The 15,969-nt window shown below is 31.8% G+C and overlaps 1 protein-coding gene across 3 annotated transcripts in view; it reads left to right on the top strand.

Moving 5' to 3' along the window:
- LOC140046624 (uncharacterized) overlaps positions 1 to 14,472 on the top strand; it is a 59,501-nt gene extending 45,029 nt beyond the window's left edge. Inside the window, exons 4-11 of one of the 3 annotated variants that reach the window (XM_072091317.1) lie at positions 1,757 to 1,890; positions 2,675 to 2,843; positions 6,124 to 6,234; positions 6,679 to 6,780; positions 7,318 to 7,984; positions 9,251 to 9,372; positions 13,265 to 13,340; positions 14,008 to 14,472. In XM_072091317.1, coding sequence (XP_071947418.1) covers positions 1,757 to 1,890; positions 2,675 to 2,843; positions 6,124 to 6,234; positions 6,679 to 6,780; positions 7,318 to 7,984; positions 9,251 to 9,372; positions 13,265 to 13,324 — 1,365 coding nt within the window. In that variant the 3' untranslated portion in view covers positions 13,325 to 13,340; positions 14,008 to 14,472. Of the gene's footprint in view, positions 1 to 1,756; positions 1,891 to 2,674; positions 2,844 to 6,123; positions 6,235 to 6,678; positions 6,781 to 7,317; positions 7,985 to 9,250; positions 9,373 to 9,913; positions 10,532 to 13,264; positions 13,341 to 14,007 lie in introns of those variants that run through there. The other 2 variants (XM_072091319.1, XM_072091318.1) reach the window with 2 other exon arrangements.
- The last annotated feature ends 1,497 nt before the right edge of the window (positions 14,473 to 15,969 follow it).

Genomic DNA, 15,969 nt, shown 5'->3' with positions numbered 1-15,969 from the left:
CCTCTTAAATAAGCTCAGTATTAGTTGAAATGTATCCACATGTGTCATTCCGTTTCTATATTGTGTATTGTTGATCATGCCATAGTTTGTGGAAGGTTAAAATGGATATGAAAGGATTTTAAAATTTAAAAAAAGTAACTTTCTATGAATCCTTTTAATATTAATAAACAACACACAAACAATTAGATTCAAATACCTAGTAGAACTTGAGAAATAAACAAATTAAATTTAAGTATAAAACCCCTGCAAAATGGCTGACCAACTAACATGCCTTAATTGTTATGAACATTCTATACGCACGTACACGAGATCAGCAAGTTTAATTTATAACACCCATTCAGTTGCTTGACGGTCATCATCATCAATACATTCGCCAATTTGGTTTGCTAAATTGTAGAAGACGACAAGAAAATAAAAGGTCGCGAAATAGTTAGAAATTTAAAATCGAGAACATTTAAGGAACGCAAACATTTTGGTACAGTTGGGGAATTCCCCTTTAGGATGAGGATTTAATCACCTATTAGTTGGTTCTACGCCGATAGTTTACTGTAGAACCTTTAATGCTGCCGAGGTCTTTTAGTTTCGCTTTACTTCAGTAGAGTTCTGAGTAAGATGGCAGGAAAAAGAAGGTACAACATTTCATTTATTAACTATGGATTGGCGATCACCACCAATCCGTACTCACATCCATGAGCTTGTAAATAAGAAACAAAGCTACCACACTGAGAATACGTTCCGTAGTTCCTTTTTGTTATTGATTGGTGAAAAACTAAAATGTTTTTAAAATAAAAAAGTGTTATCAGTCAAAGTAGACTACGACCGTTTTGCCAATAGCTTGCTATAGGAGTGTCACTCTCGGCCACCTAGAGGTGTCGTTTATTATGAATTTTACGTGTGAGAAAACCATTTCCAGCCATCTAGGGATGGCATCTATTATATTAATGCTACTAAATTTGTTGCATAATTTTACTTATCTCCTCCGAAACCACTGTATGAATAAACACTAATGTTTCTTGTTGGGTCGCACACTATAGGCTATCACTTTCCTGAATTTTAAGGATAAACACTAAAAAAAGGCAAAAAATAACAGTAATTTTATGTGTCAGCAGCCATGTTTCGAGAGTTGTTACGTCACATATCTATACTGTGCAACCTTCTCTGTTGTGTACCACAATGACCGTATTGACTGATCTCATTGTTGGAGTTTTAATTAATTACACGTATTCTTGGAACATAATGTATTTCGTAAATCACTGTTATCTCAGTGAGTAAAACGCCCTGGCCATTGTCAATGCCCAGTACAGTCAAGTTCGAATCAGCGAAATGTGTAAATAATAAGTATCACCCCTTTAAGCAACAAATCAAAACTATAGACCACAATTATAAAATAAAAATAAACACACACAAACAAAATGAATGAATATATATAGTTTGGTATTTTATACTATTGTTAGGGGCCTTGTCAAAATTCTATTACTTTGTGTAATGGGCTCTTTGGTAAAGACTGAGCAGAATTAATTATCTGCTTTTCAGATGTTGTAGGTTTTCTTTTTCATACTCCCTAATAGATCTCAAATTTTCTTGTCTCCTGCCTCATATCTTTATTTTTAACAAAGTTCTGTAAGTCGCACAAATAAAGGCGCTCTCCTGGCCACCACCTTCCAAACCCTCCCGAACAATAAATGTCCGGGGTGTTTATTTTCATAAATATGAATTAATATTGTTTATTTTTAAATATTTGTATTCTCATTTCTAGGATTATAAATTCCACATGGATAGTCAGAGCCATAGAAACGCCATTAATCAAATCAAGATGGTTGCCAACTTCCAAACCGATCAAGCAAAAGCTCGTATCCAGGCTCAACAACATCTACGCATGATTGAGGGAAAGTATGTTAATTTTTATATTAAACAATATCATATTGGCAATTGCCAAACCATTTTTTGATTGGCTTAATGAACATGTTAATATCAACAAAAGTATTTTCTGATTTAATTGAAATTTATTAGTTATTTTGTCCACAGTGTAAGTTTCAATGACTGTATAGAAAGTCAAATTTGTACCAAGCTAATTTAATTTATAAAATGATACTAAAGTCTATATATACAGTCTATTTCAGTGATGTTACTAACACAGTGTTACTGTAACACATAACTTTTTTTTTAATTGATGACGTATTATTTAAGGTCAGCACATTTTTTTTTATCCAATTATTTTTAATTATTACAATCTTTACTTAGAGTAAATTAAATACAAATTAATAGTTGAGGAATAGCTACTTACCAAAATATAGTTTCCAGAGTTCACATCTTGACATGTTAAAAATAACAGGATTTTTTCTTTGACAAAACAGCACTATCACTCATACAAATTATTTGGAAAATAGGCCTACTGTATAATTTTGTATTTCATCTGATTGGTTTAAATTAATGCAATTTTTTTTGACATGGCATTTTAAGTAGTATTGGTTAAATAATTGTGTTTGTAAGTAAATAATAGATTTTATTTATGTATTAGATGTTTAATATAAATCAAACACAGGCAATTGTACACATGTGCAGCAGCGTTTAAGTTGACACGCCCTCATCTTTCAGTATATTTATTCACAAAGTGGGATATCCCAAGATATACTTTTACAAAATAAATAAACTAATGTAAATGTGCATTTACCAGGGGTAAAGGAGGCACCATTGGCAGTAAGAATAGGGCAGTTCGTAAATTTAGCAGTGAAACAGGAGATAGAAGCAACACAGCAGCTCGTGGTGATCGTCATTTCTGTCGGGAATGCCAGATATTTTTTACTGGATCAACAATCAATCATCGTGAAACATCCAGCCATCAGGTATTTCATTCTAAAGTTAAAATTATTGTTTATTTTAAAAAAGATGTAATTATGTTTAATATAATTATATTTAATTATTTTTTCATAATTAGGGAGCATTTATTTGGTTATACATGTTACCATATTACATTAAAAAAATAAACACCAAACAAAAATAATTCCCCCTAAAAACACCAAACAATAAATGCCCTTTGGTGTTTTTTCGAATTAATATGGTCGCACCAAAGACCATTAGTGAATTTTAAAAACATTAATGGAAAAAGATTTGAAATGATCCTCTATGGTGTGACACACATTTAGGTAATTAAAATGTACTTTATTACCTTGCTGATCTATATTATTGGCAAAAACATTGTGCAATAAGTAATAATCATGTGGAAATATATTTCACATTGACATTACGCCTGGCAAAGAAGCACACACTATGCTCCCTCAAACCTCATGTTATTAGGAAATTGAGACCCATCTGGAAAATGTGTATTGAGCTCTAGTTCTGTCTATATTTCCATTAAAATTACAATACATTTTGAGACTTTTATTTATCTACATTACTTTATCTGTTCATATTTTGGATTTTGCTATGAGTTTTTACTAGGTTGATGACGAATTAAACAAACTTTAATTATTCTTCAATGTTCTTTAGCATTCAGACCTTCATTTTCTAAGCTCCTGAAAACGATCTAAGGAGAGCAAAAAATGTCACTCCTTAATTAAAAAGTACATTAATAGATATTTTCTACGACGATGAAAGAGGCACCAGTGAACTAGCAAACTTCTAATTATAGTAACAATGTTCGGTTGATTGACTAAAGATGCCGACAAAAAAAAACAAATATGTAAATATCAAGCTCCTTGAAAATTTAAGGAGTTTTTGAGTGCTCTCCTCTTATTTCTTGAAATGAAGGTCTGCATTGCCTAATATACCATTTGGTACCAATACTTTACCCTGTCAATTTGTTCCATTTTCTTTCTTTTCACTTTGACCTTTATTCAAACACGTATTTGAATAACAGACAAAAAAACAAACAGTAATATTGCCTGTTGTAGCATGTAGCTTGTGAAAAGTACATTTTATTTATTAAAGTAATTTATAGTACTGATTAAATGAACAGAAAAAAAACCAACTAGATTTGAAATCGTCACTACGGACGAGTTAGGTTATCCGCAGCTCAAACGCCACGTGCACTTCATACGTTACAATATTGCGCGCAGAAAAACGATTATGCCATTGAAAAAATGTTAGTGCGCTCTCTATTTTGCATCATGTCAAAGTATATACGGTATACACTATATTCTGTATACGTACTACATACAGTGCAGAATAGGTGAAAATAAGGGACCCTAGTTATTGACGCTTTTGGACATGATGACGTTATCACAATTTAAAAAATGGTAGATCATGCAAAAGATAATTGATTGGCCTAGACAATATAACAAAATTGGGGGAAATGGAATACGGATAAGTGGAGATGCGCTCTATTAAATGTGATGAGCTATGCGAAAGAGACAAAAATCCTATATTTTATATTCGAATATATATTTTTATTTTCACGAATTTTTGAACTTTTTCATCAAAAACGCGCGCAAATTGTTCAATTCGACATGCTCGTATGACGTAATTTTAAGTCGAAATTGATTGAAAATTGGTAAATTTACTAGAAAAGGCTGGAAAAACAAAAATCAAACAAAGAAAAGATGTTTTTGCGCTACGTGCGCACGCGCGCGTAAAAAAATGAAACGCGTAGAAAATTGATTAGAAATTAATTTTTCGCATTTTGAAATTTAAAACGCGCGTGCACGCGTAACTTTTTGTGAAACATGCCATTTTTAATCCATAGGAAGTTTGCGCATTATATGACTTAAACTTTCACCAAGTTTCAATACAAAGCGACTTTTAGTTTTTATTCTATGATCAATCATTGAAATTCACAAAATCGCGCGTAACTTACGCTGCGCGACTCGAAATTTGAAAAAAAAAGTTTCTTGCACATCTACAGCTACAGGGCAATCTTTTGACAAAGTTATACAATCATATGTTGGCCAGAATTAGAGATACGCTGCGAACAAAAATCGTGGAAAGAAAGAAGAACATAGAAAAAAAAAGATCCTGACAATAACAAGGGGTTATCCGCCAAGTGCGGATAACCAATAATTCATTATTGGATAAATGTAACTTTTCTATATCAATCAAAATGATTAAAATACCCGGATTTAGAGTTTTATTTTAATGATTGTCACTAATATAATAACAATTTTTTTAACCCTTGCAAGATAGCTGTCAATTTGATTCTCTCCACTTGAAATCAAAATGAGTCAACTTGGATTTAGTAAAGAGTTACGACAGATTAAAGTCACGTGATATGCAGATCAAATTGTGTCAAACATGTCTCCATTAATGCATGTAAAGTATAGGAGCAACAAAATATTTTCAACTTTTTCTAATATTTAAACAAATGTAATTGCAAATTTTACGGTGTTATTTCTATGTGCACAGCGTACAGAAGTACTTGCGGTAAAGAATATTGGGCGCGCGTGTGCTAGTACATTATAAAGTTCGATTGATTTTGGAACGAAACATCTCATAACTACGTCCTTATTAATAACAATTATGTAATATTTTCTATTCATAATGCATGCTTTGATGACTAAATGAAATAATAAAGTGTCATGGATATATTTGTTGATATGCTGAAAAGGGTATGAACAATATAAAAATAATCAAGGCAAATTATTACAAATGAAATGATGAACTAGTCTCTGAAATTTAATAACGTTGGTGGCGCAGTTTGTGTCAAAAACACACAGAGAGCCATATACGGTATAAAAAGAGAGGTGAATTTGTGTGTTTTTTGTATTGGTTCATGCTTTGATGTATCCTAACTTGCATGTAGGCCCTAGCATTTATTTATTTTTTTATTATAAAAAAAAATATATACGCTATATGTTACCAAGAATACCAATAAAATTAATTACTAAAATAAAAACGGAATCTAAGCGTTATTTCATAGACAACAAAATCTAAAAATAATTCATGAATTACAGGAGAATGCTATACAAAATAAACGCGCGCGCCTTCAGCGTGCAAATTCTTTGACACTAAAATGGCTTCTAATCTTCAAAGTCGAAACTCTTTATATATATGGCTCTGGATTTAGTCTTGTTACATTTTAAAGGATTGTGTAAATATTATATTTGATCTTTAAAACCACTTGTAAGATTTCTGTAAACAGATACTATATTTCACGAGCCACCAGTTGCACTCTTTACAATCTTCCTGTAGGATGCTAAGAGGCGTGTACAGCAGAGTCAAAGATATTGTAAGATATGTAATACTACATTCAAGGACAACGAAAAGTGCCAAGCTCATTGCAATTCTGAACGCCATAAGAAGGTATTTCCGTTAACCTCAACCTATTGATTTTTGTCTGCCTCTTCACAATTGATTACTTATATGTGATATAAGCACAGTAACTATAATATGTTTCAATCATTGACAAGTTAAGGTATAGTTGAGCTGTTTAGCTGTTCCCTTTTTTGGCCTAATATTAATAATAGTGTGCATTCACTTTTACTCCTGTGTTTATTTCTTTAAAATTATAACCTGATGATGTCATCCATCATCCATTATTACTGCTTATATTTTACCTGTAGAATCAAAACAAATTCTGCCATGTCAAGCTACAATGTTTATTATGTACCTATGTTCATTATTATCTATTATAATTTATAAAGATATTTCGATATTAAAATGTTAATCCTATTATCTGGATCTTTCAAGTTATGGCCTTTTTTATGTTCATCAATATTTTGTTTCTATATTGTCAATTCTAATTAGGAATGTGCGGAAAGGAAGCAGAATAGGGGCTCAGCAAAGTCTGAGGATTATGTCACCGTAGATGCCATTGGAATATTTGAAGAAGAGGTTGATGAGGGCTGTGTAAGATTATTTTTCTTCTGATTGGTCAGCTTTGCAAATATGATTGATCTTCACATCATTTTTTTGGCAGTAATTTCTTGGCAATAGGTCATATTGGGTGGAAATGTTTGCTCTTAATGGTCAGAAAAAAAGACGATGAGAATGGCGGTCAACTGTCTTTCACTTTATTTGGTATATCTATATATACAGTCAGTATTGTGGGAGCAAGTTTAGATGACCTTACATCACATGACCTTATTTTACACAAATTATGTTGAAAGAAGTTATTCAACATTTCACAAAAAGAATCAAACCAATTTTCTTTTGAATAATTGTTGGCAATTCTTTTAAATTTGTTAAGAACAAGTCTGAAATAGATAATTTCTTTATTCTTGTTAAACCCTGAACTTTGTTTGAACCACCATCCGGTTTTCTACAAATATTATTTTACTATATCTTTACTAATTGCACCAGTATTAGTACAATTAATGGGGTTTCTGTAATTTGTTTTGTATGTGTTATTTTCTAATGTAGACACATTCATTCTTCTTTGTTCAGGAGACCTCTGAAGATACAACAAAACAACAAGAATTGGGCAAAGATAAGCCAAATGGCACTAAAATAAACCCTAGCCCAGCAGAAGAGGTTTCTCAAAATGAGGTCAAATGTCCTACTGAAACCCCAGAGAAGCCTTCTGAGGAAACCAGTAATGATGCACCAACTGATATTGATACTGATATTCCATCTGAAGTTTCCCATACCGTTGTCTCCAAAATTGAAAAGATTGTTGACCAAGATGAGCCTCTTGATCCAGAAAGTGTTGATAGTGTCAATGAATGTAGCCAGGATTCTCTGAAATCTCCTGAACCAGAGCCATCTGTAGAACCTGAACCGTTGCCATCTAAGGCACCAGTGCCATCTGATGAACCTAAACCATTAACATCTGAAGCTACCAAACCAGAAGCTCCTTCAGAATTAAATAATTCTTCAGAAATAAATTCTTCTACTGCCTCTAAGATCCCTAAATCTATGTTTCCAGCATCCACAGCTTTGTGTAAACAAGAAACTGTCTCAACCACGGAGTCTGTGACTACTCCAGTATCAGCCCCTAAACCCCATCAAATCAAACGCCTTAAACAGACTCGAGAATCCATAAATGAAAGTCCTATTTGCTCTGAACCTGAGGATGAAGAATTAAGCGAGTATGACCCCAATACACCTGTTGGTAGGTTTCTTTACCTTCAACGTCTTTATTTCATTTCTAGTAATTGGTACTGTTGGTTACCTTTGTCAACTTCAAACCTACTCTTTAATTCTAAGTATTTTGGGTTTTTTTCAGTAACACTCAAATGTAGTTAATATTATTAATGTATGGGATTCTCTACATACTAATTTGCATATTTATTTAAGTTTCAAGTTTATTAAAAAAAAATAATCACAACTGGCAGTAGTAAAACTGAATTGCATGTGATGTAAAATTGATAAAATATTTAAAAAGGTGTATATAGATACAAAAAAATTAAAATTACAAGTGAAAAACACCAAAATACATAAGAAAAAAGTTGATTTTAAGACTGGTAAATAGGTTAATCACATTTTTTTTCTTCAGATTTCTTTCTTCTTGGAAACATTTTGTAGAATTGTTTATAATTGTTTGTACATTTAACAAATTTTTTACTTTTCAGTTGTTTACTTTACAAATTGTGTTAACATTCATTAATGAGTGCCCAGGGACAATCTGTAGTTTCATTCTCGCCCTACATTTTGGTTTATGTATGACTAAAGCTTGCCCAAGGTCTAGGGTTCAATCCTGATCTAGTACCAGGGTGGTAACTCTCAACTCTTTCAACTCGACTCCCTAAGCCTGAAATAAGACTTACTTAGTAAGCACGATATTATATACGAAAATATATATGTATACGAAATATTCCCTCAAGAAACATCAAGTGAGCTTGTACAATTCAACAATATTGGAGGAGATAATAATAATTTGCAACAAATTTAGTAGCATTAATATACAGATGATGGTCTATGACAAATATTTATATACATATTTTTTTTTTCATTTATTTTGTTTGTAAATAATTACCTTTTCTATTTTTGGTCTTTATCATTATCTTTTTTACTGTTAAACTTATTATCTTGTAGACCAATGTTTAAATTATTTGTCAGAGTAAGGTCAATCTAAGGCCTCATTTCACTAATTTATCATTTTCTTAAATCCTTGTGCATACTGTATTATTATTAGTTATGGAAAGATACGGATTTGCTCATTATTATACAATGGAAATGTGACCCATCTTCTGCTTTTTACTTTTTTGATAATCCAGTACTGTATTTTATAATATAATATAAAGTTATTACTTTTACATGATACAAACACAAAACTTAACATCTTTGAGATGGATCCAGAAGTTTGTTTACCTTATACTGCTTGAATCTAGTAAAGGGTTTCTTCATTGTATTTACAATTTCATTCTATTTGTTTCAGGCCAATGTTTTGTTGTGCCAGTATCTGGCTATTTTTGCAAGTTGTGCCACAAATTCTATCTCAAGAAGGCTGTTGCGAAGGTGACACACTGCAGTAGCCAGCCACATTTCAATGCTTTAAAAGTAAGACAGTATTGCTTGCACACATAACTTTTTTCTTTCAAAAACAGAACCAATTGTATTAGAATTCAGAATGTTTTTGTTGTAACACCATTACACACTGGTTCCCCAAGTAGTAAATTGATATACTATTGATCTGTGAAGTGAATCATTTCAAATAGTTAAATTTGTTGATGATATATGATGATGTATGAAGTTCATAATTTTAGTAAATTGGTATGATAGAAATTGCCTTATGTTTTTAATAAAAATAAAACATAAATGAAATGAATCTGAATCTTGGTATCAATATAAACAAAATTAAGAAAATTGTGTTTGACTTTCAGAAGTAAAAGATAGTACTGTAATGTCTGTACCACTAGTGAAAATCAAAAAAAATTGTTATGGAATTATGCTAAAGTGCAAAAGCAAACCAAGGATTGTACTTTTTGAGAAAATTCAAAAACTTTAAGATTATCTTACCTTTGTGATATAAGGAGGCTTTAGAGTATTTTTTTAGTCGTTGAGACTAACTCCTCTCAAATAATATATGTAATTGTTATAGGTATTCTTGAATGTATAAGGTGTTGTGCATAAAACAACGTGTGAGGGTAGTTTGTTCCAGAGCTTTATCACTCTGGATGGGAGATATTGAAAAAAAACCGCCTCGAGTTCTGCCTTTAAGTGAGAGCAAATCGAGAGTAGTAGTAGAGTAGCAGAGCAGAGATTCCATCAGGTAATGAGGGGACCTAACTTGAACAGCATATTCCATTAAAGGCCTCACAAAAGTTTTATAAAGCATCATTTTTATACTGTTAAAGTGCAGCTTCACCCAGAAAATTTCCATTTTTCTTAATTTTAACTTTTATTTAAAAATATCCTTCATACTTCATATTAATTGTTTTCAGCATGTACGATTTTCTTGAAAATCACGCCTTTTCGCAATTTGGGGGGATACCTTGTAGTAGGCGTGTTAAGGTGCTTATTTGAGGCAAATCCTTCAGATTGTGATAAGATGAACTTGGTATAGTTATTCATTGGTGTATCAAAAACACACAATGGAAGAGTTGCACAAAATTTGGTCAAGGGAAAGTCGAAAACAATCCTCACTAAACATGGGTATTCATGGTGTCATTGGAAAGAAAAATTAATACTGATCGTTTTATTCCATTATTACACCCCTATACAAAATTCATAGTTACATAGTTATTTAGCAATAAAACAAGTCACGTGACCAATAAAGGTAAAAAAGTCAACATCTAATTTGACCAAATACGTCCATACTGTTTGGTATCGTTGGATAGCTTTTTTTTGTTCTAAATACAGTTTTAACAATATCTGTCCAATTTTGTTAGTACTTTATTGGTCACGTGACTTGTTTTAATGCTAAATAACTGTAACTATGAATTTTTATATGGGTTTAATGGAATAAATTGATCAGTATCAAATTCTCTTTCCAATGAAACCACCGATCGATGGATGTTTCAGTGTGCAATGTTTCGGCCATTTTGAAATCCAAAATAGCTGCTTTTTTTTCTTTTTTTTTTTGCTTTTTTTTTTGGTGCAACCCTTCCATTCTATGTTTTTGATACCCTAATGAACAACTGTACCAAGTTTCAGAACGTTATCACAATTTGAAGGATTGGTTCATGAATTTCGTTGAGATACTCGGTCAGAGGCCTAAAAAATATGAAAGTTACCATACCATCATGGTTCCTATATACATAATTGTAGTTTCTGTTTGTTATTAATTAAAAATACTTTACTTAAATTGATACTGATCTTATTCCAATAATAAGCGTAAAATGCGAAAAAAGTTTTATTGTAACAAAATGGAAAGTGATATTAATGCGCAAAATTTTGTCTGCTCTTCAAATACTTTCTCATCATTGGCCAATTAGTAGCCTTTGTTACCTAGACTTGTGAAACTTGACTAAAAGCTGGACTGCAAACTTTGAACCATCCTATAACATGACCCCATACAATCCAATGTGATTAGTAAAGATGCACTATCTTTTTTTCACCAGGCTATGATATTTTTTGTATTATGTGGTTTAATAGCTTATCTAAAATTAAAAACAAATAAATTGCAGAGAATAATAAAAAAAATAGCTAAAAAGGTGGAGACGTCCCATCTGTTCAGCGTTTTTGTGAAAAGGCTATAGCGAAAAAACTAAAATGTATTTAATTAATGTCCCACCTCCCTTAAACTTTTTAAAAGTAAATCTAGTAGATTAATCCTTTCAATTAAGGGTATGTTCAGCAGGCCTTGTCTTTTAAGGCAAGCGAGTGCGATCACTCACCTAACACACTCCTAAACTGCCATTGAGGAGTGCCATTTACAACACGCCTAAATTTGGTAAAGTTCTGCACACCAAAATACAAACAGCACACCTACAGCACCTCTGAATGTATTGAGGAGTGCAAATTGTAGCACACCTATACGAAAGGCATACGGTAATCCGTGGCATTAAAATCCAAGGTGTTCAGACGCAACATTCCAATGCCTTGCGTTTAAAACACTCTGATCAGGTTAAAACAGAACTATATGTATACATTCTTGACAATGAATGAAAGTTTACATTTTAATATTGGTTTTTGTTATTTCTATTTATATAATGTTACTTTTAAATATACTGATTTGTTCTTATTACTTGTAGAATTTATTTTAATTCAAAATAATTTAAAACATAATTATTACATGGAAAATTATCTGATTAATTGATTTGATTTATGAAAATATTCTATCACTGACGCCAACTTGACTGTTCTTTAAAATTGAAAACCTAAAAATACATTTGACATAGCTATTTCACTGTCGTATACTAGAGTACAGGTATGTAGTTTCTGTCTGCTAATCGTGGTCGTGTCTTTTCATTGGTTAAGGTTAAAATCACTGATGCATCACTGGATTAGCGTTATTAAATCTACCCTCTCCTGCTTGGGTTAACACCACTGGCGCGATGTAACAGCTCCCTAACGCTAATCCGCGACTTGGTTCAGACACAAAAATATGTACGCCGCTTACATAACGCCACCGTAACGCCGTGAGTCTGAGTCCTAAGAAGACTGAGCGCCATGTGCAATTAGACTATTCAATAAGCAATTTAAATGATAAATGACAATAAATTTGAACTTGGCACATTCAATAAGAGTTATCAATTTCAAGTTATCAATATCATCATTTTGTTTTAAATTATTTTTTGAAGATAAAATGTTGGTGGTAATAATATTGATAACTTACTGTAACCCAGGCCTGCCAAAAAGTGGTAAGATTGAAACCTCACCAACTGTACTGGTGGCTACAACTCTGTATTAGCTGGAGTTTTCACGGGTCCTCCTAAATACCAAGCCCAACCAAGTCCTATCAATTAAAACCAAGCCCTTCCAAGTTCAATCAATTATAACCTACCAGTAGGATATATTTAGAGTGTTAATTGCATTTTCATCAATAAAATTATACTTTTAGAGCAATTTTGGCATAAAAAAAAATTATAGATAATTGATCAGCCTTTATTATTGACAATGCGTCAATAATGTGAACTAATAGACGTGGAGATATGACGGCGAATTTAATGTTGAATTGAGATGGGCTTGGTGGTTAGGAGGACCATGGAGAAAATGGAGAAATATTATTTCTCCATGGGAGGACCCAGTTTTATATTAGCAGTTGTAACAAGCCTTTATGTGTTTCACTATTATATCTACCATTACAAGTTATTAATAAAATAACATAGAAATTAAACTACCACAATCTTGACAAAACCCACATAACTGCATTACGTTTACCAGAATAGATGAACTGCAGATGAAATGTTTTGTCTGAAATGTAATAATAGGAAATGTATGCGAACTATAAACTAATTGATTAATTATCAGTATGTTCAATAATGTCTAAATATATTAACATTTTTAGATACATATTAATCAAAAGAAAAAAGAAAATAACCCAGTTGAAGTTAAGGAAGAAGTTTAAGCACAAACAAGTGATGGTAAAACAACTTTTTTAAACAACTTATAGTTTTTCGCTGGATTTATTTTGTAAATATTTGTTTGCAACTATATTATTTTGCATATTATTGGTATAGATAGGCTTACATTTTTTAACTTTTGAGCTGCATTTTGCTTTTTATAAACCAGAAAAAATAGAAAAATAATATACAAATATGCTTTGTCTAAACCCATGGGAAGTGGTGCCTTCTATTCACGGAGGTGTTTCAGCTCTGATGGCCTTGCTAATTCTGAGGCAAAGTCTAATGGCCCATATAGTTGTAACCAGAAACTTGACATAGGCAAAGTTTATTTCTTTTATATTATAGATGAACCACCTACTGTTCTAAATTCTTAATAATTTATCTGCCACTACCATCCTAAATTGAATATTGAAACACCAGCCATGCCATGTAAAAAGACGGTGCTTTGGAATGCCTATTATTTACATGGTCTAGGGTCTTGTACTTGCTGGAACAACATTTAAATGTCATTATTTTTAGGTTGCATTATACAGAAGGAAAAAGGTACTTCTAATTTCACAGACTTAAAAATATTCTAATCGGTAATCTGGCATTTTTTAACTTTATTATAAGTTTATTTCAAACAGAACACCATTTTGCTAAACGATGTATGAAATTAAAGCCACTAATTTGTTTTTATCTGTAGGAACACAGAAGGTAGATGTCTTACAAGATATACGGGTGTGTGTTTTGTGTTGTTGCTACTCAAGAAATGTGTATTGGAATCCATTTGAAAAATAACAAAATTAATGTTATTGGATTGTTTAGGTCTATCTAATAAGATTTAAAAACAATATTATAATAATTGTATTAATTTTCTATTGCTATAATTGAATGGTGTTATTTTTGACACAGCAAACTTGATCACGCTAATATTATTGAAGATAGACTACTGATTTAAATACCACATGACCAATGAATACAGACATTTTTATGTACTGTATTTTGATTTTTACAAACTTTTATTGTTGCATTTTAATTAAGTTTGTGCCTATGGCTTTTAACTCTATTTGTTGATTTGTTGCTATAGTACAATGCTTTTTTTAATAGTTTCTAATTGAATAAAAATTTAAATTGTAACCCTATTTCTGGTGCCGAAAAACTTTTTTTGTTAAAGATGATTGTATACTAGAAATATTTTTCCCAGTGGAGTTAAGGTTGGTATTCTCGCAAGTGGGCTAATTATTCCACAACTAAAATTAGATTTATATTACCGTATTTATTCGAATAAATATTCAGCTTTGAACAAACACCCCAACGCCAAAAACAATTAAAATAAACACTCACAGACGTTCATTTTATTCTTCAAATAAACGACTCGCCACACAAAATTTTATTATAACACATTTCAATTTAGTAGAATTTATAGACTTTACCAAGCAAAGCGTAATTTTCTCACTACTTACTTGGGTTGTATTTTTTCATATGTGTCTGTTTGTTGGTTTCATTTGATTTTTTCTCATTTCATTTTTCTTCATTTCATTTTTTTTTTTCATTTCATTTATATCGTTTTTTATAAATAATAAAAATCACAAGGTACAGAGCACTTTAGTGGGCAGACGTGATTGTCAAAAAGTGAAACAAAACACTATCAAGTGACTCGCCGATCCCCTAAAATGTAAAAATGAAATAAACTAAAACAGAAAAAGAACACAAATATATACAACAGTTTAAAATAACATTTCACATTTCAGTGAGTTGAGACAGGTATTTGAAGCAGGTTTTTCTTACGTGAATATATAAATGATGACAGGAAAAAAACTAGACTATCTTAAACATTTGGAGGCAAGTTATTGAACAGCCGTGGAAATGAATAAAAAATATTATAATGAGCAGAAATACTATGGACAAATACTACAGAATTTTAAAAAGTGTCACAAATTTTGAGTAATGTGCCCCTCTATTGAAATTTCAATTTTCTTGTATAAAATCTTAGGGATAAAAGTAATTCCCAAAACAACAAGGCCAACAGCCATTAAGTCGCGTGCTACAATGCATAGTGATACCGGACAAACAGACCGACCGACAGACAGACAGACCGACCGACATAGTGAACTATACTGACCGAAATTACTGAACATGTTTAAAAATGTTGAAATGTTTAAAAACATTTATATTTTTTTAATTTACACGTGCGTAGCCTATCACTTTCGACGTGCTCGTATAACGTAATTTCGAGTTGAAAAGTAAGTCAAGAAAACAGAAATCGGGCAAAAAGAATGAGCAATAATATTTAACGCGCAGTGCGCGCGCAAAAATATGCGCACTCATGGCAATTTTGTAAACGCTTAAAATTGCCTGAAATGTACTCTTATTTCATCGAAAATAAATTTTGAAAATTTTAAGCGCGCGTACGCATGCGTTACACACGTAATTGTATTGCCATATGATGATTTATGCCCTGAAATTTATTAGTACCAAATTTTATTTAATTGTGATTCATGGTTGTCGTTAAATCGTGCGTAGACGTACCGCGTAATTTTTTATTGCGCACCGTGAAAACATAACCACATCGATTCCTGGCCATAAGGAATATTCTGTGAAAAATTGACTTAGCTAGATTAAACTGATATCAAGATAAGGTCAGAAAGCGATAAAACGCATAGTG

The sequence above is a fragment of the Antedon mediterranea genome, chromosome 4 (genome assembly GCF_964355755.1).
Source record: "Antedon mediterranea chromosome 4, ecAntMedi1.1, whole genome shotgun sequence".
Classification (NCBI taxonomy): domain Eukaryota; kingdom Metazoa; phylum Echinodermata; class Crinoidea; order Comatulida; family Antedonidae; genus Antedon; species Antedon mediterranea.
This window is presented reverse-complemented; position numbering and strand designations above follow the sequence as displayed.